The sequence below is a fragment of the Dermacentor albipictus genome, chromosome 1 (assembly GCF_038994185.2).
Source record: "Dermacentor albipictus isolate Rhodes 1998 colony chromosome 1, USDA_Dalb.pri_finalv2, whole genome shotgun sequence".
In the NCBI taxonomy this organism is placed as follows: Eukaryota; Metazoa; Arthropoda; class Arachnida; order Ixodida; family Ixodidae; genus Dermacentor; species Dermacentor albipictus.
The window spans coordinates 36,326,005-36,353,934 of record NC_091821.1 but is presented as its reverse complement, the minus strand read 5'-3'; the positions used below and the strand labels follow the sequence as shown (position 1 = coordinate 36,353,934).

The window sequence follows — 27,930 nt, the reverse complement described above, 5'->3', positions numbered from 1 at the left end:
GGACAAATTTTGTAGACTCGTAGGGTACAGCTTAAGTAGAACATTCGCACCACAATTTAAGTGAAGCGTTATGTATTAATGGAGCTACAAGCGATTACAAGTTGCCCTCCACCCTAGCCATGCTTTTCCTCCTCAACTCGTTCGCCAAGCGAGCAGGGCTAAGCTCCACTTTCCCTGGTTCTGCGTCACGATGCGACGTCACATCGTCCACTTCCGGTTGTTTTGGAGCCCGCCCCCGCCTGCGCGAGACCTCTCCGCTAGCCGTTTGGCCATCGACCCCAAGCGAGAGCTATCTAAGCAGCGTGTGTTGCAAGCATTCTGTCGTAGCCCCGAACGTGTCTGGTATTCCGGTAACTACAGGCAAGCTGGTCATTTCGGCAAATGCCTGGAGGCATAAACTCAAGCTGATGAAGGAACTTTAGTGTAGATGTACGTAAGCAGCCTGATCGGTCAGCACGGTCCAGACACTTGTTGGCGCAGCACTTAACCAGCCAAACAAAGCGCTAATATTGCTCTAACCAAGTGTAAAACATTTTCAACATTTATAAAAACAACGTTTTGATGATTACACTCCTGCGAAAAATACACACCAGCAGCAACGAAGAATACACTTCGTTGCTGCTAGTGTGTATGGTTGAGCTCTATGCCACCAGGTGGCTGCACCGTGCAGACCATTCACATTTGCCCTTCTGCTCATCTCATGGCTCATCCCGTTACGGCACAGTCAAGCGGCCAGACCCTGTCCCCTTGCGCTTGCGTTTGCCCTAATACCGGACTCGCGAAACGCTATTGCGTTAGTAATCTTCCAGTGTAAAGTGACGGCCACAAACGCGCAAATCCTGGCGCCGATCGGATAGCGGCAGTCCGATGCGCAGCAGCCAGTTCGCTCGTATGCTGCCTTGCAGAGGGACATGATGTCGCAGCTTGACATATTGCCAGTCGCTACATTTGCAGTCCACAAGGCAACAAAGTCGAATCATAGTGCTCGCGAAAAGACTGAGACCGACTCTGACCGCGGAGCTCTCGTCAAATTGGAGTAGGTTGTAACACAAGCAGACGACACTTGCTGTGTGCCGGAAGTGCTTAAGTGGAATGAAAAATAGTTCTTGTGCTTTCTCTTTATGTTACTTTCATTTTATAAAAACAAATTAACTAACATTCCAACTATTACGAAGATCATTTGTTTACCATAAAGTTGGAAAAATTATCGATCACGCGCCCTAGTCAGCCAATCGAATAGCTCGCCCCAATGACGTCATATGGGTGATTTCCGTCATATGGGTAGGGGCGGCTTAAAATTCCGCCGAAGCAGCGTGCTGCGATCGGCAGCGACGTGCATTTTTAAAACCTTATACTAAATTACACGCTTTACGTGGAGCACTTAGACGTGTCAATTAATGATCAGAAGAACCTACTCTAACGACTCAGTACGTTTGTAGAAAATCGTCAAAAGCGTTTCAGGGTCCCTTTAATGCTGCTGTGTGTGTGGGCATCAGTGCATGAAGTACATGTCTGAGCAAGAAAAGGGAAGACTTGGTGGGCAGCATGGAGGAAGATGAGCGGACAGTGGAGAGGGGAGAAAAGACTTCGTGGGCAGCATGGATGAAGATGAGGGGACAGTGGAGAGGGGAGAAAAGGCTAAGAATAATGCAATGGTAACAGATGCCTCTGTGGCACAGAGGGGGGATTATGTTGCATTACCTAGTGGTTTAGGAAAGAATTATGAGTTCTAGTGTGCACTGGTGGTATGGGACATCTCTGATCAGCAGGTGTAGGCACTAGACAGTGTTGAATGCTGCACATAATTTTCCCCACAAGGCTGCCACAGCGATAGTAATGGTAAAAAATGTGGTGGAACAAACTGGCTATAGTAATAGATGCAGGAGCATACTCATGTGAACCAACTGGAAGCAGATGGCACTTGCATCACTCAGTGAGTGGAACATAGCCACAGTGGCATGGACTATAAAAGTATGGGAGAAGGTGACAACTTGAAACAAGAGTAATGTTTCATCACGCACAGCTCTTTGGCCACCAAATAAAAGGGCACGAACTTTGCATACTATGCTGCCTTGTGGCTACAATGCTGAAATATCACATTGCAGGCTGTGTGGCACTGTTGCTACTGCTAATTCGAAGAAGCACATGTATCATCTTCACTGTCATAGAAGCAGAAGAAATTGCGACAGTTCTTTTTGAAACATTCTGTCCGTGGATTCTATCAGTGCTGCTGTTCAGTTTTTAATGCATTTGCATTCTTAGGATACTTCACGCACTTTCCGGGACTATCTATGTATCCATGTATGTTTGTCAATGTATGTTTTTAACCGTTCCTGCCTACCAGGGTCACTGGGCTAATAGTGTCCTGTGCTGCTGTGCTGAGGTAACGCAGTTCAAAACCAATCATGGCATCGACATGGGTGAAAGAGTATGTGGCAATTGGTACATGTCACCCTTCATCGAACCTCCTTCATGCCGACATGGGCCACTGCAGATGTGGGACTAGGTAGGTGCTGCTGTTCAACAGGGGTGCGATCTTGTACGCGTTCCAAAATAGAATGGAGGCGGTCCGTTCCACCGAGCCACACACGCTTGGTCAGTTTGAACGGTGTCGAACGCCATGACGTCAATTGTGAAGTGATATCTGCTGTCGATCATTCCGTGTTGTCTGCTATAGGACAAACGCAACGGAACGGACCGCCAATTTCGCGACGGAAAGAACGGACCGCCTCCGTTCGAGTTTGGAACGCGTACAAGATCGCACCCCAGAACTCTGATGCCAATTTGGAGCACTGGGTATGTGCCACTGGGTGTGGACTGAGGGAACAGGGTTCAAAACTAGCTGCGGTTTCGGTTGGTTTCGAACTACTGCAAACTGGGTATTGCTGCAAGTGGACATTGTTTTCTGTCAAACATGTGGCTCCCACCCCCTATAGGCAATTGGCCAAGGATCCAATTTATAATGAAGAATAAATATAAAAACATCTATGCATTTAGCACTGTAGAACATAAAATGATCTGTGAAAATGCGGGAACTCGATGACAGCTCTGCCTGCTAGCAGCATCGCACATTGACTTCTTGGCCAATCAATCGTAGTGGGTAAGTGCCATGAAATAATGAGCAAGCAAGGGATTGTGCGATGCTGTCCGGCAGGCCTTGCCAGAAGAAGGATCTTACCACCAAGAAGTTCAACAACGAAAGCAGCAACATGACTTCACCGTACTGTACCAGTATTTTTCCCAAATCAGCCATTTGCAAAAGTAGGTGCGGGAGCTTGAGAGGAAGAGGAAGACAACCTAGGCAAGCAGCAGCGAGAGCTCATAGATGATGACATGTTCATCCTTTTGTTTTTTTCTTTTACTTTGAGTTTCTTGTATTCAAATAAACTTTTTTGAGCTACCTCCTGCAGCCCGATTCTTGGCCTATCTCCCTTAGTTGGTACGAGCCATAAAAGAGGTCCATCATCATCAGCACCACTGCACCCTGCTGTCTGCCATGCCCCACCCCTGTCCAAGGAGGTTCTTACTGATGAGGAACTAGAAGAACGCAAGTGGCAACATACCAAAGCCGCTCACTACTGCTACACGGCAAAGATGGTGGAAGCACGAGCTGCTCATTTGGAGAAAATGCGGGCTACTATACATCAGCACTGTGCCGAGAAGACGAACGAGGAACAGGCAGTCAGGTTGGAGCGGGTGCACACTTTTAGAGTCATTCTATGTGCTACTCAACACCAGCGCCGGCCTGAGGAGACTGACGAGGAACGGGCATTCAGGTTGGAGCAAGCATGCGCTGCCGAACACCAGCACTGTGCTGAGGTGACAGACGAAGAAGGAGCAGCCAGGTTGAATCGAGCGTGGGCTACCAAAAACCAGTGCAACGCCGAGCAGACACACGAGGAATGAGCATCCAGGTTGGAACAAGCGCGCCACTGAACACCAGCACTGCGCCGAGGAGACAGATGAGGAACGAGCAGCCAGGTTGGAGCGAGGACGCGCTACTGATACCAGCACTACACCAAGAAGACTGACAAGGAATGAGCAGCCAGGTTGGAGCAAGTGCAGGCTATCGAAAAGCAGTGCCACACCGAGGAGACGGACGAAGAACAAGCATCCAGGTTGGAGTGACTGCACTACCGAAAACCAGCACTGTGCCGAGGAGATGGACGAGGAACAAGGAGCCAGGGTGGAGCGAGCGCGGGCTACCAAATACCAGCGCCACGCCGAGGAGACGGACGAAGAACGGTCTGTCCATCCGACTGCAGTGAAAGTGGGACAGCAAACCACACCGTTAGCCGGTACGCCAACGCAGAAAAGTATTTTGAGCAAAATTTCCTGAATGATCCTTTCGGTACGTCGTGCAGTGTGACTGACCGGCTCTGGTTTGTGTCAGATGTGTCCCTGGTTCAAAACAGTTCCTTTCTTTTCTGGCGCATGAGTTTGCTAATGAGGATGTGCGCCGGTTCGCACTGTGTGCTACATGCTAGGGTAGCCTGATTAAGGGCAAGATACCGTGTCTTTTCCAGTCAACAGGTTTATGCACCTGCCAAAATTGGCGCACCTGCCTCCGCTCACCACCATCGGCAAGCGACTGGTGTTCCCACCGCTTCTTACATGACAACCAGTTCAGTATAGTTCGGTAGACATCTTTGTCAATTTAAGAAAGATGAAGATCCCCAAGTTCGTCTATGTCTCGGGTACAGTGCACAAAGAAGACTTGAACGCCTGGCTAGACTACCTCTGTTAGAGTCCCCTGTATACACTCTACAATACAGAGAGAGCATATGTCCTGTATATGCTCTCTGTACATACTCTACATTGTCACGGTTCAGGAGGTGGCAATCAACTGCTGCCCAGAGGAGCTGGTGCACGCTAAGAAGCGCAAACAGCCCAGCGATTAGATGAAGCCTGCATTTAAGATCCAGTGTAAGCGAACCACCTGCTGACGCTGCTGACGCTGGTAGTGGGATGAGACCCACTACCTCGACATCAGCCCCGGTGAGAACAAGGTGTTGCAGAGCCTTCTGTACGATGAACATGTAGAAGAACTATCGGTTCCCCAGATCTATCCCGGGCAGCTGCGGCGGCTCTGCCAGAACGTGTGGCCTACAGTCTTTGACTTTGTTAAAAGTGAGATCCAGTGCACGGATCATCGTGGCATTGTACCATGCCACGTCTTGTTTGTGGCAATGAAGGTTCTGCAGTTCCACATTCACATGAGGCTTGCCATTACCTTTCCAAACTGTGAGGCAATGGCAAACATCACCAAGAAGGTGCTCGCAAATCGAAGCATTGTTAAGAAATGCTTGCAATCAGACTTTCCCTTCCTTTGAGGAATCCGGCGCAACGCAAGCAAGACGTGTTCATGATTCGACAACTCGGAAAGCCTACCCTCTTCATGACCCTGAGCATGTCCAAGCAGTAAGACGAGTGCCTCTTGACAGTCATCAAGAGCCTCAAGGAACCCATGGAGGAGCACCGCCACCCGTTCACCGACATGCACGGCAGAACTCGTAAACAATGACCCTGTGGTGTGCACCCTCTACTTTTATAAGATGGTGTGCACCATAATAAAAATGCTGCAGAGCACAGAGACCTCCTCTTTTGGAAAGCACCGAGTCATAGACTCCTTCAAGCAAAGAGAGTTTTCACAGAGGGAGAGCATCCATGCACACATGCTCATTTGGCTTGATGAGGCACCCGAAGAAGGGCTTGGTGATAACGTGCCTCAGTCAGTCGTCCTACTAGAATCACTCATGAGTCTCCATATTAATCTGCTCGAGGGGGGAGCGGTCCAAATTCAGCAGCCCATTTTCACGTACTGCAAGTGCAACATGACCAAGAGGGTGTGCTGATTCTGTGCATTGTTTGGCCGATGATAGAAGCTCGTGCTCACACTCATGCTGAAGCACAATGTTAACGCGATCGAACTTGAGGTGCTGCGCACAAAGTTCCACGATATGCACCAGCGGCTCGAAGAGGTTGACTATAACTCCATGAAGGACTTTTTGACCCACAATGGCATATGCTACAAAGAAGACTACTTCAGGGTATTTAGGGCAGACATCAACCAGTCGATCGTGTTTTTGAAACGAGAGCTGTGCTAAAAGATTGTGAACGCCTTTAACTGCTGCACTGCCTGTTTTATAATTGAACATGGACGTTCAGCTCTTTGTGGACACATACTCGTGTGCCATGTACGTGGTGGACTGTGTAAACAAGGCGAACCCCGGTTTCTCCAACTTGCACAAATACGCTCGCAGACATTCACAAACAGTGCCCCGACCTCAGGCTCGACAGGCTGTTGGTGGGGGTTAGGCAAGCTCATGCTGAACAGCGTCAAGATGAGCAGTATGGATGCCATGTGGATCCTGCTTCACCTCGGTATGTCCAAGTGCAGCCGCCAGGTCACCTTTATGGCTACTTTGCACCTGAAGGAATAAGTCCGCGTCCACAAGCAGCAATGGGAGCTCGTAGAGGAAGCAGACTCCACGAAGGTGGAGTAGCTAAACTCCGTTTCAGACATCAGGTGCAATACTGTGGAGACTAAAGATACTTTTTGCAGTGGCTGCATTCACACTTGGAAATAGTTTGATGTTTTGTACCACAATCGTGTGAAACTGTTCTTTATATGGGCTCAGTATTGAATGAAAAACGTCTTAGCCCTTAGAAACAAACTGTGGTAGACGGCTACTAATGTTTTTTTACATCAATTTGTTTTTCATTGTTTTTCTTTCTATTTAAAAAACTGTTATTTATTTATTCGCAGGTTGTGGCGGCAACCTCGCGTGCGTGCTCATGTGAGCAAACGCTGTTGGTGCGCAACAAAGCATAGACGAAACGCATGGAGTGATAAATAGTCTGACTGAACTTCTTGCATAGCTTCCACACAGCGTGGCACCTGCTGCCTGAAATGCAGTATAAACCTTGTGAAAAAGTACGAGGACTGCCTCCCAAGAACTCACTGACATACACTTCACAGACTTTGTCGCTTATTACACATTCAATGTCTCACAAGGTAAATACAGTTGAAGAGACGTGCCTCACATCATCACGCACACCGCGCCTATCTCCGAGAGGATACCAACAACTTTGTCAGAGAGATAGTCACCCTCTTTCTTCCCTCCTGGTGCGATCTCGATATTTTAAAAGAGTACAAAACACACTATGAAATGCACCTAAACGCCATTGTACAGAAAAGGGAGGAGTTTGAGGGTAATACCCCCGATGCCGCCCTCGAAGACACCTGCAGACAACTTCTCAGCAACGTGGACCAACAGCAGTAGCAAACGGCTATCGGCGACGCAGCGGCGGCAGATGGCACCGCACACTGTGCAGACCAACCAGAAAGCGTAAAGGTCGACATTGTGCACGTGGTATCTAGAAGTGTCGAAACCTGCTGTGCCATCTGTGTCAGGGACGACATTTAAATGGCCAGCGATTACTGCGCCATCATGCATCTAACCAAAACTGAGCAGCACTCCCTCATCCTAGAAGTGATTCAGTTCTCCATGCTTCCTGATGCGGAGCTTATCAAGACTGTTTCTCACGAGCCCGGCCGGCTGTGAGAAGACATACAAACTCAACTTGCTGAAGGACACCTACAACTGGCTGTACACGATGCCTGGATCTGCCTTCAATGCCTATATGGCCGCAGCCACCATTGAAAAGGCAGCTACTACCATTAGTGGCACCACAGTCCACTCGGTTCTAAAGATATCGATGGACAAGGACGACACCAGCCTATGTTACATACAGTGACCTCAGTTCGGAGGTGCTGGTGAAGATTACCGGAAAATGAGCGCTTATCATCCCCAGACGAACGGACTAACCGAGCGTCTAAGACCGTCGCAGACATGCTATGCATGTATGTCGACATAGAACATAAGAACTGGGATCAGATTTTGCCCTACGTAACATTCGCATACAATACCACTCGACAGGAAACTACTGGAATGACACCGTTCAGCTTGGTCCATGGTTGCGAAGCCACGACAACGCTGGATGCCATGCTGCCGCACAAGTTTGACAACCTACCTACCAACGTTGACGAATTTACTCAGCGCGCTGAAGAAGCCAGACAGCTTGCCCGCAAACGTATTTGCATTAAGCAAGACCAAGATGCAAAACGGTACGATCTTCAACATAGGTCTGTTTTCTACACCCCCGGCGACAAAGTATGGGTCTAGATAGCCATATGCCATCGTGGGCTCTCCGAAAATCTCCTACGACGGTACCCTGGGCCATACAGAGTGATCCACCGCCTGAGCGACGTGAATTACGAGGTCGTTCCTGAGAGTTCCTGAGAGTGAACCGACCGACACTTGCAACGTAGCCGAGACGGCAAAGCCGCCAGGTGACGGGTCACGCCCGCGCCTTCGGCGCTTTTGTATTTGACTCGTCCGAGGACGATGCGGAACACAACTCGATATCGTGGAGAAAGCGTCGTCCGACAACCAGCCCCTAACGCATCAAGCGGATGAGGCTGCAGACGTTAGCGATGGGATCCACGGGAGCGATACTGGGGACACGCTTGACGGGCACGAAGCCCGCCGCATATCAAACACCCAGGTCGCTTTTGGGGGCGACTGCTCTCTGGGACCCCCATGCTCCAGTCGCCGCAAGCACTTACCCGAAGTGGTGCATGTGGTACGGATGAAGCCGTATTTGTCGACCTAACTTTTGTCTTTTTTTGTTCTCGTTTTTTTTTTGTATGTGTGTGAGTCTGTCCTGTTGTACTCTGTCCCACTGTCTCGATTAAATTGCGGATCGGGACGATGCTTCCTTCGGAGGGATGCAAATGCCGCGCCAATACTCCGATGAAGAAGCGGACAACGCGAGTAGGCCTGAGCGTTTTTGTCAAGGTGCAGTGAAGGAGAAGTCGCTGTTGTGCTCGGCATTAAAAAAGGCGACCCACTGCTGTGTCTCCTGAACAGCGCTCTACGACCACTGTTTCTGACGTTGCGACAATATGCATACACGAAGCATACAAATACAGCTATACTATATGCTTTTCTTAGTTCATTCTTATCCATGCGAGCTTGCATCAAGTTGCAGACATCTTCAAGATGGGGTCTATTACTTTGGCTCTAGGCTATCTTAGCCATCAATGTAGACTGTTTGCAACGCTGGTTAGAACTGGAACACACCTACAGTGCCTAGAATTTTGTGGCTGCGAGGTGCCTGTGGCCAAACCCCATCCTCGAATCTAAGCTGGCCACTGAGTTTCCTACTGTTTTTTCATAAAAGTACCAGCCTATATTAAAGAATACGGTAGTGCTGACATACTTGTGGTCTGCGCAGCCGAATTGAAGGATGATGAGCCACCAAACACGTTCTTGTTGGATGCATCTGAGGCTGGCTTTCCTCCAAGGCCCGAGAGAAAACCGGAGCCACCTCCACCAAAGAGAGTGGATCCACTTCCCTGCTGTTGTTCTTGCGACTGCTGGCCAAAGGCACTGAAAGAACAGCAAAAGTATTTCAAATACAAAATGCAGGTTCATTGTAGGTATAATTGGCTCCAAAAGTTTAAGGGTCATACGTCTCTTGAAAAAGATTAACTTTTGCACCGTTACAGTATGCAATCTATAAATGTGAGAAGCACTACATTGGTGCCACAGACCACAGAGTTTGACTCTTGCTCAGTGGTTGATTACAAGTGGCAAGTTCAAGTTACGCATAAATTCAGCTTTTCCATATACTCTAAGCCTCATAAGCTTTTGGAACTGGGAGTTGTTTAGATGGTGTAGAGCTGGGAGTAGTTCAGACGATGCAGACAGTAGTAGTTAAGAAGGTTCAGATGGTGTTCCTTAATAAAGTGATAAGAAAAAAGAAAAACTGGACAAGCAGGCATATATATTCTTGCAATCTAAATGTGCAGCCTTAGAACAAAAGTACACTTGTTTTACATACTATCCTTTCACAATCTTCTTGCACTTATTTTGTCCAAGGTAAATATTACTCCTTTTCCTTGCATTATATTTTTCACTTGCAATTTTGTAACACACAGGGCTGGAAAAACAAGGAACAAAACATTGAATTATATAAGTTAAATGCAACGAAAGCTGATCTTCAACACTTCATAGCTCAAATTAATTACCATGCATCAAAAACATGGAATATACATGCCACTGCAATTCAGACCCTCCGCATTTTTGCTTTTTAATCGACACTATTACTTCAGACACTATAAAACTATTTCATTTGCAAGCTTTACCTTACCCTCTCTCATCAAGATACAATAGAAAATATGCCAAACATTCGTTTATTAGAATACCTATATATATTTAAGTGCACTTCCACCACTGTGCCGTAATTGCTCCCATCGGTAGTCACTTGCCACTGATGAATGCAGCCACCTATTGTATTTCGGAGTTTAACATTATTTGCACTGGTTCAGGACATCACCTTTTGTTCAGGTCAACAGCTCTGCAAGGACTTACACTTGTACTAATCCTACTGAGTCCCCTTATTATGTATGCAACAGTCATGAACTTGGCTTCTGTTTGCTTTTATAGTCACTTATTAAGGCATGAGTGCACTCAACACATTCAGCATCTTAAATGTTGGAAAGCCCACTGCATAAAATGATTTGCTTGAACTTGTAAGAGGCTGGCCTGTACTTATTTTAGAAATGGATCAGAAATTACTGAATGTACACTTATAAAATCACTGCCTTCAAATAAGACAGTGAGCAGATAGACTGTGGCATCAGGGGCTTTGCTTTTGTACCATCAGTGTCACAGCTGGGATGTTTTCTCACCCACTCCCAGGAGAAGCTTCAGCTAAATTAGAAGGTTCTGCTAGCGCTCACATCAAAAATGTTACCATCCTTACTCTCACTCTGTCTTATAAGCCATGACACACTCAACTGGTTCTTGAAACAATCTAGACTCATAGTACATCATTAAAACTCGTGGAAACAAAAGACACAGTGTTTCCAGGCACTATCTGCCCGTACCTGCAAACATCTAGTGAGCTTACATGCATGTGTGCACAGGTGCGCTTTCATGCCTTCATGAACATGTGTTCCATTGCTGAAAAGAATTGGCATGCATGTATGCATGCATTCATGGTACATGTAATGCAGGTCACTAATCTGCTTTAGCATGCTTCAGTTTTCATGCACTTGCTCCAAGCACTTAAGACCGTGATTTACCTCGCAGCCTGTGGCTGGCCAAATGTGGGAGTGCTGGACTGGCCAAAGAGGCTGCAATAGGTACTCGTACAATCAAAGTTTATCATGAAATGCAATAGACAGCAGGGCACATTGATATGCGCGAAGCCAGTGGACAAATGTTCAGCCATCGAGCTACTGCTCATGCCACCATCCCCCCTGGCCATTTTTAAATAAATAAATGGGGCAAATAGTGACACAGAACCTATAATTTTTTTTTTATTGGGAAACTGTGGCTACATTTTTCAAACGTATTCCAATGCTTTTACTACACAAGAGGTAAATAGCTTGAGCAACACAGACATATGATTTATTTTCTGCCAATTTGAAACATTTATACATTAAAGGGGCACTAAAGCAAATACAGTTGAACCTTGATATAACAAACATGGATATAAAGAATCACCGGATTAACAGTATACTTAAAATGTTTCCAGTTGATATCAGCGTGTAACAAATATATGCTTATAATGAATATCAGACAACAAAATTACAGTAGACAGCCTTTAAGACAAACTCGAAGGGACCATCAAAATTTGTTCGTCTTATCAGAAGGATAATTAGCAACATGATCAGGTGCATCCAAATATATTACTTCGAAATGGTAAATGAAATAGGCTTAAAACGGGGGAAGCATGACATAAAAGCATTTATTTAGCTGAACTTAATAGAAAACTATTTTCAAGTGGTACTCTTGCTTAGTTTCATCCAGTCCATGATGGATGCACGGCGCTTCAGTGCAAATCTACCAGCAACCACAACCGATGTCATCTCACTTAATTACCTTAAAAATCCTTCTGTGCCTTCGTGCTGCTGCAAAAAGTTTGCTAGGGAGTTAAAGCCAGGCATCTGCAGCCTTACAGGTTATCGGCACAGGCTTGAGCTAACGAAAGTACGAAGGACTGCGCTGAGCACGCGGTGAAGCACCCCAGCCTAGACATCAGTCTAGGTAACATTGAGCGAAGTGGCAAAGGAGAAACAAGGCGAAGCGCTGCAGAGGAGGAAGGTAGGTGGAGGCCCGCTGAGCTGACCTCCTCTGGAAGTTGCTACAGGTTTCATTTGTGATACGGATGTGCCAGGTTCGTCTCGTTATAACGTCATCCTACGCTGTGTGCGAGTGAAAGTGTGCGACAGTGACCCGACGATGGCGGCTCAATCTCATGTGCGCAAAGGAAAGGGAGGAAGGAGCACGCTGTCTTCCGTCGTGCGCATGGCACCAGGGAGGGGAGGGGAGGGAGGGGGGTGTTGTACTTCGGCTGCACGCGGGCTTTATCTTGAACAGAATCTGCATTGGGGGCACAGTCTAGGAGGGCTAATGGCTCGTAGTTTTGTAGGCGATGGGTTCTCACCGTTCAGTTTGCGTGGAAGCGATAGACAGAGTGAAGGTCACTTCGCTCGCTGCACTTGCCGCGATTCCTCACACCAGCGTTTTGACAGCGAACGTCTGTGATCATCGAGTGGGATGTGTTCATGTTTGCCTGTGCACACTGACATCATGCTTGTTAGTTTAGTTAGTAAGCCAACGTTTACAAGGGGTGTTCTACTCTGGCGGCTGCTGCGTAAGGCACGGCCGCGCGAGCCATGTCTTGAATACAATCTGTGATGTGGACAATCTAGGTACAATGAGGGCCGATAGCTTCGTATGTGCTATAGCACCCATACGCTTGCGCGTCACCTACATTCACGAAATGAAATGTCGGTCTCATTTTGTTTCCTCCTCTTGTTTTCGCCTCTGTCCACAGGTGATGTGCGCCCGCAGGCCTCCAGCAGGGTGCCTTGAGGCGCCCACCCCCGCCCGCAGTCCATCGCAACACCCTAGCCTCCAGGATCGGTAGCGGTGGCAGTCACTCGGAATGTTCGTCTTAACCGAAGAGCACGTCTGAGACAGGTTTGTCTTAAGTGAATTTTTTTTGCCACTGGATCTATGGAAAACCAAACAAACATTCCCATGTTGTTTGTTATATGCGATAATTCGTGTTAACAGAGTTCGTCTTAATGAGAGTTTACTGTATTTTCGCTTCGGCTGCAACTTCATTGTAACAAGCTTAAATTGTATAAGGTAAGCTATATTCTGGTAGATTTTACCTTTAGTAAGTTTCATCAAGAAATGATGCACGCCATATATAAAAAGCAAGGTGAAAAAAACTGGTGGCAATGACAGCTATATCATGCTACAGCTCACCGTGACCATGTGTCAGATTATGACAATGCCTGGCCATGGCCAGTTAATTGTTTAGAAATGAAAAGGAACACTCCATTAAAAAATGAACAACAATGAATGCACCAACTTCCGTTCCATAGAAAAGACACAAATATGCAAAAATAAAAGAAATCTATAGGGATTCCACAGCTACCATAGTTCTTTCCAATTGCAAAACGCCAGATAAAAAAAAAAAAGAAAAGAAGAAGCCTAGGCAAGGAGAGACAATGTCTGCATTATTATTCACTGCCTGCTTGCAAAAAGTATTCAAAATGCAAGGTGAGCAAGGATTAAAGGGAAATATTTCAAGCCCCTAGATTTTATAGATGACATTGTCCTGTTTAGCAACAACGGAGATGACTAACAACAAATGATTGAGGACCTGAACCATTATAATCTAAGGTTTGAAGACAAATATGCAGAGAACTGTGATTGATGGGGTTTAATGTCCCAAAGCAACACAGCGCTTAAAAGAGGGACACTCTTGGAGGGCTGAGAATTAGAATTCCGACCATCTGGCTCCTTTAACATGTCTTCTAAGTGTGGTGGGCACACAATCATCCTTGCATTTCGTCCCCATTGGAATGCAGTCACTGCAGATGGGGACTGAACCCATGAACTTGCTGACAGCAGAAGAGTGACAAAGAAACTGAGTGACTGCAGAAGGTAATACACAGAAAACTAATGTTCAAGAGCTTGGCAAAGAAACAAGCATTTGTGATTAGTCCAGGAAGTACAGTGGACTCCTTTAAACGGGACCTCAAGGGACCAGGGAAATTGGTTCCGCTTATCAGGAGGTACATTTACTGAGAGACAAAGCTAAATACAACTGCATGAGTACAAAACCAACCAACCATGAGGTCGGTGTCCCGTTTAAGAGACCGTTTTGTTTAAGTTATTTCTGTTTATTTAGATTCCACTGTATTAAGTTAGATATCTTGCAATCAGGATCACATAAAGGGACACTAAATGGTGAAAATGAATTAGGTAGGACTAGCAGATTACTCTTTTGGAACTGTCGCTACGTTTGTTTGGCACGAAAATGCAGTTTATTGGAAGAGAAAATGAATGCCAAACTTTTTTAATTTTGTACCCAATCTGTAGTGCCTAAGACACTTTTGAGTGGATGTCAGATTTTGTAGTATTTGTGGGTACTTGAGTATTTGTGGGTAATGTTTTGAGGAATACCAAGCCTCTTGGCCATCTGCTACAAGTGCACCTTACTGATGTTCAGTTGTTCCCACTTCACATCACCATGTGGTTGCAATTAAAGGTACTGGAAGTGCCTAGCAGATGAGTGTTTTTCTTCCGAAGAAGGAGGGTGGGAGAGTGAAGAGGCCCTCCCGTCATATTTTCAGAATGATAATTTGCATAATTCTGCTAGTCCGTAAAGCTCCGATTCAACCAGTGCTCTTAATCACACATTAAACTTCTGCACCAAGTCTGGTGAACTCAGCAGACAAATGTGAGTAGAGAAGCACTGGTCAGTACACAGAACATGTTCCATTTTGTAAATGTGTGTGTGTGCTTTTCCTCGGAGTACTAATACAGTCGATCCCGGATATATCGAACTCGAAGGGGATCGCGAAATAGTTCGATATATCGATAATTTGAACTATAAAATATGCATGTCAAAAGCTTCTCTAACAACTCCACACATCTCAAGGCAGTTTCCCGATGTCGTGACTAACGGGAACTTACCAATTTGTGCCTCCAAGGCGTGTAAAAAAAACAAAAACACAGCGCGATGACCAGAGCACCTTATTTCGGAAGAAAAAAATCTGTGACCTTTGCTTGCTTTTTCTTCTGCACCATAAGTTCATAAGTTGTCCTCAAGCTTGTTGACAGTGTCCAAATGAGAAAGGCCAGCTCCTTCCATTGTGCCACAACAGCAGCGAATGATGCTGAAAGCTGATGCAAGTTCAGCTGCAGTGCGTGGTGGTTGGTCCTCTTCATCAGAACCTTCGCTGCTGCTCGAGTCTGCGTCCTGGTCACCCATGATGTAAGCCACAATCTCTGCATCAGCGCGATCTGCAACAGCTTGCACGCCGTCGTCAGCGCTGACGAAATCGTGCGTTGTAACGCTGCCTGCGATGGCGCCTAGGAATGCCGAGACAACCAGGTGTACAATGCCTTCTCGACCTTGTCAAAGGTTGGGATGTGCACACGACACACTCCAGGGCGACTGGACTGCACTGCCTTCAGCTTAACATCGGCTTTGTTCTTGACGATCGTACTCAGGGTGTTGTAAGGAATTCCGAATGCCGCGGCGACCGATGACTTTTTCTCGCCAGCCTCCACCCGTCTAATGATGTCCGCCTTTGTTGAAAAATCCATATTCTTGCATTTTTTTCGCGGCCATGGCTCCAGAACACGTGCCAAAAGCGGAAAGAAAAACTCACTGCACCACACGAGTCTCAAGCCTTTGCGTTGGCCTAGTGAATAAAAGGAACAAAGCGAATCGAAAGACGCACCGCTCCGCGTCTCTGCACTACCACAAGCCCAAGCTGCACTGACCTCGTTCGTCTCGCTGCACCAGCGGTGTCAGTCAACCAAAACACAGGAAACGGGCGCCTGCGGTCAGCGTGGTTTCTCCCTCCCTCTTCCCTTTCACACCCAATCACACTCCAAGTGCTCCTCATCACGTGCCTTTTACCCACACGCCCCTTTCTCAGAGTGCGGGGCAGCGGGCGTGAGATTGCGGGAACATCACGAGATCTTCGAGAGGAGAAGCGCACTTGCGGGGGTGGGATGCGATGGGAGAAGCGCACTTGCAGGGGTGGGGTATGGTGGGAGAAGCGCACTTGCCGGGACGCAGTTCAGCATGGAGTTCGATACATCGATATGCCGGTGCACGGGAGTTCTATATACGCGAACAATAGTGCTATACTTTTGCATGGGATTCCCAAGGGGATTTTTCAACTGTTCGATATAGGCAATACTTTGATATATCCAGGTTCAATATATCCGGAATAGACTGTAAATAAATTTGGTTTTGTCACAACACTAAGCTACCAGTCCACCAGAATGAGAGAAGATTTATTCTCCGGCAAACCCAACAGCCATCTGGTGTATTTTTGCCCAGTTTCATAACACAAAATATGATACATAACTAGTAATCTGTTAGAAGTATTTTCAGAGAATGCATTTAGCGCGCAAGACCGATGGAAGCCATGTATTATCCCGGCACTACCTATACCCTGTTTCAGTAGTTCCGTGCAGCACTGTGGAGCTACAGGGTTATTGACAAGTTGGGGAGGCGGACACATCTTTAAGGTGCTCTTCCGCACCCTGTCGTCTGCTAGTGCCGAGTGCTGCAGCACAGGCGAAGGCAACATCTACGAAGACTGCAACTGGGCAGTGAGATCAGCTGTTGTGATACCAGCGGTAGAAAATTCGTTCCATATTCGCTCTGACACCAAAAATGCGTGTGCCCAAGATATTTCGAGATACAGAGGAGAAGAGTTGGAGAGACGGTGTAAGCGGACGGTTTAAAAGGAGCACTTGGCCAGCTTGTTGCAATGGATGGTGGCACCATCTCTTCATCCCTCTTGTAACATTCCTTTGCACAAGGTGCACTCGCCAACATTCGTAAGTCCAGCCGCTTTCTTAATTAGAATTCATGCAGGTTTGTTGCACTCCTTCCGCACTGTTCTAAGCATGTTTAATGGCAACTTATTCATTCCTTTCACGTAAAAGAAAAGCTTGAATAGGGTGTCTACCAAGTTGACATCTCAAAATTCCCCGAGTTTTCCAGGTTTTCCCTGGGTGCCTTTGCAATATTCCCTCAGTGACACAGAACTTTGTTTTATGTCAAGACGAGCTCACATCACGTCGCCAAATGCTTTCACTCTCTAGTAAGCATGTTAAAAAATAAAAACAACTTAATCCAGTTTGAATATTAAGGAGTAGTGTTTATATTATTCAAAAAGAAAACAGAAGGAAGGGGTTAGTAAAAGGCACAGCGATAAAATATCTTAGAAAAAAATGGTAACACCCATTGCAAATTGAGTCTAACATTCTCAAATACGTATAAAATTGATAGGCATACAGAAACCAACATTTTCGAACATAAGCTATTTCTAACTAATAGTAAGCTCATTGGCATAAAGCAAAACTTTGTCACAAGTGAGATTCTCTCTCAACAGCTGGTAAGTCAACCTCAACTGTCCTGACATATGCTGAAGCAAGATAGCAAGGTGGGCGAGTTGGTTAGGATTCATCATACTCTTGGTAACACCAAAAAGGGACATGGAGAAAAGGAAGAAACACAACAACACAGGCGCCCGTGTTGTCGTGTTTCTTCCTTTTGTCCGTGTCCCTTTGCGCTGTTACCACGATAATGATGTGACCTGACATACTCTCAGCCCGTGCACAATGCCTCAGTGTTGCGTTTCACTGCTTTAAATAGTTTATCTTAGTTTGGATAGAGGGACACCTGCATATTGGCTTCAACCTACACTCTGTTTTCTTAACTCAAGCTCCTTCAAAGAAGCGGCGGCCACTTCCTTTCGCGTTCATTCTTCAATGTGTAGGTCCTTCCAGTTCGCGTCCTCCTTGCGCCGCACGTTCGCCCAACGGACCATTTGAAGCATCCACTTAGACTGCCTAGGGGCCGCGAAGACATCCGAAAAATCGGGCAGTTCGAAAAAATGAATGCATGTCTTTCACTGCCTTTAAGAGCTCAAGTCGCCACAGGCACATCCGAAACCGCTCCGAAGGCCAGCCAGTAGGCTTATTAGGCATATCAGTGCTCGTACTGTGACAGGAGATGGCGGGTGCACGCGTCTATAATTAAGGAATAATACTGTGTGCCGTGACAATTGACTCTTCCCACGCTTACGCTTCACCGCAATACTTTTGCGTATTGAGGCGAAGCTGACTTTGGAGACTGGCTCACGCAATGCGCCGTGCTTTCCGAGCTTCGAAGCCAATCGCGAGGACCATGAAGGCGGAGTCGGTACCATGGCTGACAGCGGCGAATTCTATAATGAAGAAACACGGCACAGAAGAGTAAGAAGCTTAATAACGAACGTCAAAGCTGCTAGGCATAGCGTTGCGACGTGAGTGGCTGCGGCTGCCAGCGGATCTGCATGCGAGAACGCCGGTTCGAGGCGGCGAGGTAATCAAAATGGCGGCTGTGGTGGCTTTGGTTAATGTCGTTTCGGACCTTCGGTCATGGCAAAAAGTACGGAAAATCGGACGGCGAAGGGTTCTTGCATCCGAAATTTCAGACGTTCCTATACATTCACTCTATGGGGTACGTGGCGGTGCTGCGAAGCCGTCCGAATTATCGGGCATCCAGAAGGTCGGTCATTGACTGTACACTGGCAATTCCTCCAGCCGATGACACGGAGTCAAACACGATTTGTTACAATTCCTCTGTGTGACTCGAGCCAGCATTACTGCCACTTTCGCTCCCTTTCAACAAAATTCGAACTAATTTTCCCTGACAGAAGCACAAATTCCCTGAGTTTCTCCCTGAGTATTTCCAGAGTATTCAATATCCCTGAGAATTCCTGGTTTTCCCGGTTGGTAGACACCCTGTTGGAATGATCCTGCACAAGCAAGTCCGTAGACGCCATTGTTTCGAAGGACAAAGCACTATTCAGGACGGAGTCCTCCAGGGTGTTGTGGCTGTGACGAGTGCATGGATGAATTTGGCCAACATCAAATCAATTAATTATTTGTACTTTTTAAATGCAAATTAATGTCTGTACGGCAGCATTACATTAACTTTTTGCTCTCTGCACCTTTTCATTCGAACAAGTGAAGAACTCCATTTTCAGTATCATAGAGCCTCAGTGCATATTTTATTAAAGAGCGAAGCAAAATCACCGAATAAAGTGCCCGGCAACCTGCAGAGAAGCTCCCAAGTAAACACCTGCCAACAAGACCACTTGTCAAGGCCATTTATTTGTCCAATGGGTTCCTAACTGTGGCACTATCGCTGCGCAAGAATCTCCACTTGCACGTCATGTAGCTTGAACTACTGCTGCACGGAACTACTGAATGAGTATAATGTTGCTGTTTCAAAATAATGTCTATAGCTTGCTCAGATGTCAATTATAGGCATTAAAAGCAACAGGCTTAGCACTGGCTCCCATATGATGCCAAATTCTTCTTACCTCTGACCAAAGAGGGATGGTGTCTGTCCAGAACCTGAGCCGAAGGAAGACTTCTGCCCAAACAAAGAGGTGCCTGTGCCTCCAGCAGCAGTTGTTGGAACCATTTGGCCAAATGGAGAAGTGCTTGCAGCAGTTGATGCTGCTCCTGTCTGGCCGAAGCCAAATCCACCTGTTTGGCCAAACGTTGGTGCTGCTCCCACTTGCTGGCTAAACGGAGAGGTTGCTGTTGTCGGTGCCTGCCCAAAGACTGATTGTCCTGTAGCGGCAGACTGTGGAAACATGGGAGCAGATGATGCCACTGGCTTCCAGAACGGTGCAGTAGCAGCTGTCGTTGTAGATGAGGTGAATGTTGTTCCACCAAAAATGGAAGGTGTACTAGTTGCAGATGTAGCTGACGTTGTTGTGGCACCAAATATTGACACATTTGCCCCACTTGACACATTTGTACCACCACCAGCACCACCAGGAGCACTACCGGTTGACTGTCCAAACAATGATGGTGCTGACACTGCTGTTGTTGTGGTTGCAGCTGCCTGGCCAAATGTTAACGGCACTGATGTGGTGGTGGCAGCTGTTTGCTGTGCACCAAAAGACAGCGGAGCAGTCGATGATGCCGCTGCCACCTGTGGCATGCTGAAGGCATGTGGTGCAGGGGCAGGTGCAGGGGCAGGTGAAGATGCTGTGGTTGTTGTGGGAGCTTGACCAAATGTAGGAGCGGTAATTGCAGTTGTTCCCGGCAAGGCAGACTGGCTCGAAGTTGTAGAGGCCTGGCTGAAAACTGGACTTATGAATGATGTTGGAGCTGTAGACATTGCTGGTTGGACAAAAAACGTGGTGCCAGTTGTTTTTGCCATAGGTGCCACTGTGAGCACTGATGAAGACCCTTGGCCAAACACAGCTACAGTACTAGGTGCTGCTGCTCCTGGCTCAGTAGGTACAGGTGGGGATTGCGGTGGGCTTGATGTTGTAGAAACAACCTGAGCTGCTGCAGCAGCAGCGTGCATACTTGGCACTGTGCCTGGCAGTGTTGATGTCTGGCTGGAAGGGGACACAAGTGGAGGAGTAGATGCAATGCTTGGTGATTCTGGTAAAGAAGCAGCAGCCATCGTGGAAACAGCATGCGTCTGACTCGATTCACTGGAGGCTACCTTTGGAAGAAGTGGGTGAGCCTGCATAGTGAGAGATAAAAAACAAAAAAACACTGGCACAACAAACTATAATGCTAAAAATGACAACAAGAATGAATCCGCTTTGTAAACAGAAGCTTTCACAGCATGCACATATGGCCACAATGCATTGTCAGTTGCATGCACTACATTGCTCCCATCATGGATTGACAGTTGCATGCAAATACAGTTGATTGTGGGGCATATAAAGTAAATAAATTCTTGCATTTCAGTCAAAAGCCTTTGGATATCATTGTTTGCAGGTCAGTATTCCAAAATTTTAGAGCTGAACAAAACAGAGAAAAGAAACTAAGGAACCAACCCGGCTGCTATGTAATGCAAATTATCATATCTACTGGTATGCAAGAGCAAATGAAATTAGTACGAGTGCCAACCATTGCTATAAGTAAGCCAATTATCCCCATGTACAAAAATTTATGAGACATACAGGTTGAATTTTTACCATTTCGAATTAAAGCCAACGCTTATTAAATTGTTTTTCAAGAATTATTAGATTATATTATTTCAAGAATTTCAAGTACTTTTGTTACTTAAGTTTCAAACTTACTACCAGAATAAAAGTGCTATGTTTCGTGCTTTTGTAAGGCTTTTTGCAAGCATGGTGGAAACCATTTGTCGGAAAGAGGGCTTTTTCAAGTGACCTGTTTGTTTTCCGTAGAGGGCTGCTCAGGTCTTGATGGTGATTGTATTACACTCACTTCTGGCGCATGAGCAGGAAAAGTAGCAGCAGCTGTCAGGTTGAGACTGTCTGGCTGACTTGCTGCAGACGAGACTGGCTGGAATGGCGACGTGGAGACAGTCACCTGTGTTCCAGAGACTGCAGCGCTGCTGGCTGCTGACTGCTTCAGGATAGATGGTGCAAGTGAAAGAAATGACAGTTGAGGCTTTCCAGCATCCTTGAGGGAATTGTCTTTAGAAGGTAGTGTGGAACCAGGTGAGGAACGCATGTCCTCAGAGCCAGGAGCTTTGGCTTGAAGGGGCGCAAAGACACTGCCAGTTGGAGGTGTACTGGCAGGCTTGTCCTTAGTAGATGACAGGGTAAAGTTGAAGGTTGCTGCAGCAGATGACACTGATGACACACTGGCATTGCCAAACAGTGACTTCCCGGGTGTTGTGCTCTGCTGGTCCTAGAAGTAAACACACCGACATAAGTGCGGCATTACACTGCATCCTTTCAGTGAGAGCATGGTAAATGAAACAGTCTCCAGGAGTTCCAACTCGGCAGGCATAAAGAACAATTCAAGCAGCCCGAGTGCACAAAAATTAAAAATTTAATTCTGTGGTATTACGTGCTAAAGTGACGATACATTTATGAGGCATGCTGAAGTGGGCGACACCATTATAATTTTGACCACCTGGGGTTCTTTAATGTGCACTTAAATCTAAGTAGACGAGCGTTTTTGCATTTCACCCCCATTGAAATGTGGCTGCTATGGCCGGGGTCAAACCCATGACCTCAACGGCAGCACAATGCCATAGACACTAAGCTACCACGATGGGTAACTTCAATGCACAACTTTTGCGAATGTAGCATGGCTACATTCACAGGTGGCATCCCACTTCGCAGACTAACTACATATAGAATGACTGTGCAAATTATGCAGATAGATTTGTAATGGGAGAATGTATACACGGTGCAAACACTTGTTATAGGCTACACACATAAGAGAATGCCAAAGAATAATCAGTTGACAGACATTGGTGAGGAGAAAGATCTTATATGCTTAGGTAAGTTTGAAGTGAACTAAAACACATTTAAGTCCAAGAATGCGCAATGTTTTGTCAAGAGCCATGCATATCACCATAAACTACTGTGAATCAACAAGAGAATTTGCAAATTTTATTAACCCTTTCAGGGACAATGGTGTAAATATAAGACGCCGCTAATAAGTCCAAAATGGTCGATGCCATATATTTACGGCGCCGTCTGTACATTTAAAAAGCGTGCCAATTTCCTAACTTTTTCATTCCTGGCATGTGCTGCCATTATGCTGCCATTATGCGGGAATACAGGGAATCCTTTTTTTTGAGCCACCCTCTTTTTGTTTTCGTTGCACGGTTTGTTTGCTCCGGCGCGTCTATATACTACCACTACGGCGGCCACATAGTTTTGTTCCACGGGCAGTTTCTGTTTCTTGCGCTCGCAAAACTATGACTATCTCATTACTAATCGCTTAAAGGGTGATCGCCTGTTACTCACTCGTTTATTGGTCACAGAGCTTAAGGCTCGCATGCACAGCAGCATCCTTCGCATATGCAAAGCATGCCGCCGTGCAGGCGTTTCCTTTTTTTCTTTTCTTTGGAGACCCGCGACAACTAAATGCCTCTGGTTGGCGATAAGATGAAGATTTGTGGAAGTTTGTCACGCGTTTTGCTTTTCTGGCAGGTGCACAACCGCACAGTTTTCTTGAGTAGCTCACCTACGTAGTTCGATGACACTATGTACGTAAATATTAGTGTAAAAGCAGGAACATTTGAGACATGGGAAATATTCTCGTGTGCATATTTTCTAAGCCTTGAACTATGTGTATAACAATGCATCAAGTTTTTAATTCATATATGTTTATTTTAGTGTTGTGTTCATGAATAAACAGTACTTATATACCAACGCAAAATATTTTTTTCTCACTTTATGGTCACCCTTGAAAAATTACAGTAAATTTTTTTCAAAATAGGTCCCTCTGAAGAAATTAAATCTGCAATAAAAAAAATCGACCCTGAAAAGGTTAATGTGTGTGGAAACTGTTTCACATATCTGGCTCCTCCAGCTAGTAACAAGAACAGAGAATAAAAAAAAAAAAAACATCTTGCCCTACCAATGAGAAAAATGCATATTGTGCCCCGGTGTGTTAGTCACAGGGTCACAGGAGAGTATGCATTCCTTTCAACCTCATTCACCGCAATCTGGACGTTTTGCCAGAACTTAAGAGCCAATTACTTTCTGCACACAGTTTATTTGCTCTGTGTGCTGTTTAAAGCTTCAATTACTATTTGCAATACATGGGTAAAAGCTCATTAATTCAAATTCTGCGGGGATGCTACGAAAATTCAAACTAATGAAAACCAGAGAAAGAAATCGCTCGGTCCGACGCGCCCGAGGTCGAGATGGCTCTTGCTCCATCCGCGCGTTCGTTGCGCCAACTGACGTAGAGAAAAAAAAATGTTGCAGTTTCGCCAAAAAAGCGAAGCATCGATTGCGATAGCAAATTAGTAGATAGCTATATGAAGTAAGGATAGTAGTATTATTAGCTGTGTAAACTTGTAAACATTCGCTTACTAACTAAATTACCAAGTACAGTGTCACGCGCGCACCGGTAAACATGAGCACAGCTCGCTCGATGACCGTGGAAACTTGCTGAAAAACGCTGGAGTGAGGAATCGCGGCAGTAGCAGCGAGCGAATTGACCTTCATACAGCGCTCGCTTCAAGGCGAACAAAACGCAGAAAGGACATCACATACAAAGCTACCGGCACTGTGCGCACTCTGCAAACATGGCAGATCGCTTTAAAGATGAGGGCCACGCGGGCATGCACTTTAGCCACGTCACAGATTGCTTTCAAGATATGATGCCTGCATGGCCGCGCCGTAAACAGAAGCCGCCGGAGAACAACGTCCCTCCCCTTCTCTCCCTCCCTCCCTCCGCCTGAGGTGGACAAGAGAGGGCACGACAGAAGAGGGCGTGCATCCACTCCGCTTTCCTCGCTCGCACACGCGTGATTGAGCCGCGTTTGCCGGCTCACCCTCGCATGCTTTCGCTCGCACATACAGCATCCGGAGCACAGCGCCGATTTTATTGCTCTTGAGCTTTATACAGAACCTCACAGGAGAGAAGCGACCTGCAACAGAGGCATTGGCCATGCCTGGCTAGGCACAAACGCGCCTCTCTCCAGTCAGGAATAAACAAAGGGCTGCAGATAAAAAAAGGAAAGCTGTGCGGCGCACGCGGCAACACCAACGTGCTCCAGCACACTAGCACTCTACCCATCCATGATGGCGCAAAGTTCGAATAATCCGTGGCGGTGCATATTTCAGTGTGAATTAGTGGTATGTGTTAAATACTGCTTTTGATACATTGCTGGATGGACCAAGGCAGTTACTTCAAATTATCTGAAATTTTGAATTAACGAGTTGTGAATTAACGAGCTTTTACTGTCATTGCTTTGCATTTCCTCGCATGAGAGAAACACAAATATCCACTTCTCTGTCCTGCACTCCTTTAATGTACCTTACACAACCTGTTCTTAACAGTGGAGGCCATATTTTGATTCTCATCATAGCAGACACACTCTTTTAAAAAAAAAAACCCTCTGATTAGTTAACACCAATGAAAATGGCCAATGTGGTCCTATTGCTATGACAAGCGGCAATGCACTTGCTGTCAATCGTTATAACACATTCTAATGCTTCCTATATTGGTTAAACAAACTGATCTCTGATGCTATGCTTCCCAAATTTCTGCAGGAACTTGTTTACAACAGAATTTTCAATGAGAAAGTGCACTCACTGCTGCTGCACTGGAGCTAGAGCCATGAAATTGTTTCTCCAAGCATTTTATTTACATGGAAGTAATAACTGCTTCTAAGACTAATTCTATTCAGATGCTTAATGCAGCTATGAAGCGCTTTGTGGCCTTAGTGCAGGAGATCCACTTATGCTGTACAACCATCAGCAGAAGAAAGGTAGTTTAGACTGGCAGCAACGGTAAGTGCAGTAGCAGAGTATACTGTTGGTGTGATAGCACTTTTTTTTTACATGTGAATAGGCACTACCACTTCTGCTGCACCATTCAATCACAAGTGCTCTTTGGGGATTTTTTCTGCACAGGGATAGGGATCAGTTCACAGCGCCTCTGTTCCTGCCCATATTTTTCCAATGTTCACACGCCAGCCATTGCCGTCTCATTGAGTGTAATACCACACTGATCTAAAAGCGTACAGTGCTTAACATACTCATTCCTAGTTTATCTTTTCACTCTATCACCTTATCTTTCTCATTACTGTCATAGCACTGCATATAGTCAAAGCTTATGAAAAAATAAAGAAAGCCTTTGTGGACATGCAACAGAACAGAGACTGGGAAATAGTCTTGAAAATTAACTATGTATGATCATCACAGCCACCATTATGAATGATGAGGGAGGGGAGGGAGGAGAGGGGTGATTTCATTATGGCAGACTTACAAAGCCTTGCTTGAAAAGGGGTCCAGAGCTGGCTGCACCAAAGCCCGAGAAAGGGGGCGCTGCAGTTGTGCTTTTCAAGAAGGGAAAGACTTGTGCTGGCGCTGGCACAGTTGCTGGCGCAGTTGCTGGCGCAGTTGCTGGCGCAGTTGCTGGCGCAGTTGCTGGCACAGTTGCTGGCACAGTTGCTGGCACAGTTGCTGGCACTGCAGCTGGGAATGGGGAAACTGGTGGATGAAAGAAAAGAAAGATAGGTCAGTGCTCTACTACGGAAACTGAATGAAAGGTGCAAAAGTACGAAGGCAGAAACAAAAGATAGAAACGGAAGGAAAATAAAGCAGACGATAAAGTGTTGTATGCAGACGGCTCTGTTAATTTACCCATCACACTTGTGCAATGTAGTAGATAAACTTGTTATTATAATGCTTAACCTCATTTGGAGATGAATGCAATGATTCGTGTTACTTTATTTGTGTTTTGTGAGATAACAAAACAAATTAGCTGGCTGCCTGACTTAATGTTACATTTAAGGGTACCTTACAAGTTCTAGGTACCGAGCATGAGCTGATCTATGAACATGAGCATGTAAAAACAGGTGCATTGGTGTATGCAAGAATGTGTTGAAGGTTTGCTAAGAATACAGCCAAAGTTAGCTGAAAGCAAGCTCTTGGTATTCCTGAATGCTTTCACTGCCATAGACATTTTGGCCTGGATCATGAATGCCCGACAATTCACAAGTATGGTCCAATGTTCTACATTACAACCATGCCACTTACAGGGTGCAATAAAAAACCAATTGGGAAGTCTGTGGCAAGTGCAACATGTCACAAAATGTGACATGTTGCATGTAATGCACAGCCAGACCATGCAATATATTAAGCCAATAGTACAAGAGCACTGAAAATTAAACCTAAAATAGTTTCTTTTCATCCTAAAATCTGTCCCCATAACTTCTTCCTCAAAATATGCTGAGGGACTGTATCATAGATTATGCTACTAAAATACAACCAGAAAGGAAGCAACAGCAAAACTCCCATCATCCTCAAGAGAAAAAAAAGTGTACATCCACTTTCACTGCAAGCAATTTCTGATAACTTGCAGTTGTGCAACTTGATTAAAAAAAACTCATTATTAAAACATTAATAAACACGCATGACTGTGCGCAAAAGTAAAGCGCAACACTCTGGAGGAGTAGGCTCGCAAGAATGTGGCCTTGTTACAGTTATGGGATAGAAGTCTTGCATTGCAAAATAGGAAAACCAGATTTGTAAAAGGCAGTGATTAGGAAAAGCAAATATGTTCTACTTACCAAACTTAATGCCCTTACCGAACTTTTTGTGACTGCGTTTGCTGATACGGCAAGAAAAAACTGTAGCATATTTTGTTTTAGTTATACAACAATGTCCCTGTAGTGCACTAAATTAAGAATGTAAAAATAATTTTTACATATCTCCAGATATGTTCCACATACATGCATGGCTTTTAGCTAACAGCTGCTGAAGCAAAAGGCTCTTGTGCATATTGAGAAGTTACCAAAAAAAATGAGGAACAAATCAAATTACATAGTATGTTATCTATGCCCAGAGATTCAATGTCTGTATATTAAAACCACATCCAAGTTTGTAAAGAATATAAATGTACATTAAGGAATTCTGCAATACACATGCAGTGTATAGCCTCGTGGCACCATATATCTCCCTTTTACGCTCAGTCAGGGCAGAAATTGTGTGGACTCCAAGTGCCGCAAAAACATGAATTTTCTTGCTGCCTAGAATCAGACCTACAAAAAAGACATGTGGACTACAGTACTTGGACACAATGATTAAGATTACACTTTCAAATTTTACAGTGCATGCCTAAATAAACAGTGTCTCTTCAACGCAACTGTGATCCACAAACTGTACAGATATGGCCAAAAGTGAAGTTCTGATCCTGGTTTGAAATGATTATTTGGTTGAATAATGCAGTAAGCCTTTCGGATACCTCTTATTGAAACCATAAGGTTCACATATGATCACAACACAATCTCAAATCTCACAGTATCATGACAATGTTAGCTTAA

The 27,930-nt window shown here is 45.7% G+C and overlaps 1 protein-coding gene across 10 annotated transcripts in view; it reads right to left on the bottom strand.

Annotated features, from left to right (window-relative positions):
- Nup214 (nuclear pore complex protein Nup214) overlaps positions 1–27,930 on the bottom strand; it is a 357,324-nt gene that overhangs the window by 60,664 nt on the left and 268,730 nt on the right. For 6 of the 10 annotated variants that reach the window (XM_065430714.1, XM_065430721.1, XM_065430716.1 and 3 more), the window contains exons 25-30: positions 27,178–27,237; positions 25,872–26,095; positions 21,333–21,818; positions 19,505–20,673; positions 11,159–11,209; positions 9,289–9,458 (exon numbers count right to left, since the gene is read on the bottom strand). In XM_065430714.1, the coding sequence (XP_065286786.1) occupies positions 9,289–9,458; positions 11,159–11,209; positions 19,505–20,673; positions 21,333–21,818; positions 25,872–26,095; positions 27,178–27,237 (2,160 nt within the window). The remainder of the gene's footprint in view (positions 1–9,288; positions 9,459–11,158; positions 11,210–19,504; positions 20,674–21,332; positions 21,819–25,871; positions 26,096–27,177; positions 27,238–27,930) is intronic. The other 4 variants (XM_065430719.1, XM_065430718.1, XM_065430724.1 and 1 more) reach the window with 4 other exon arrangements.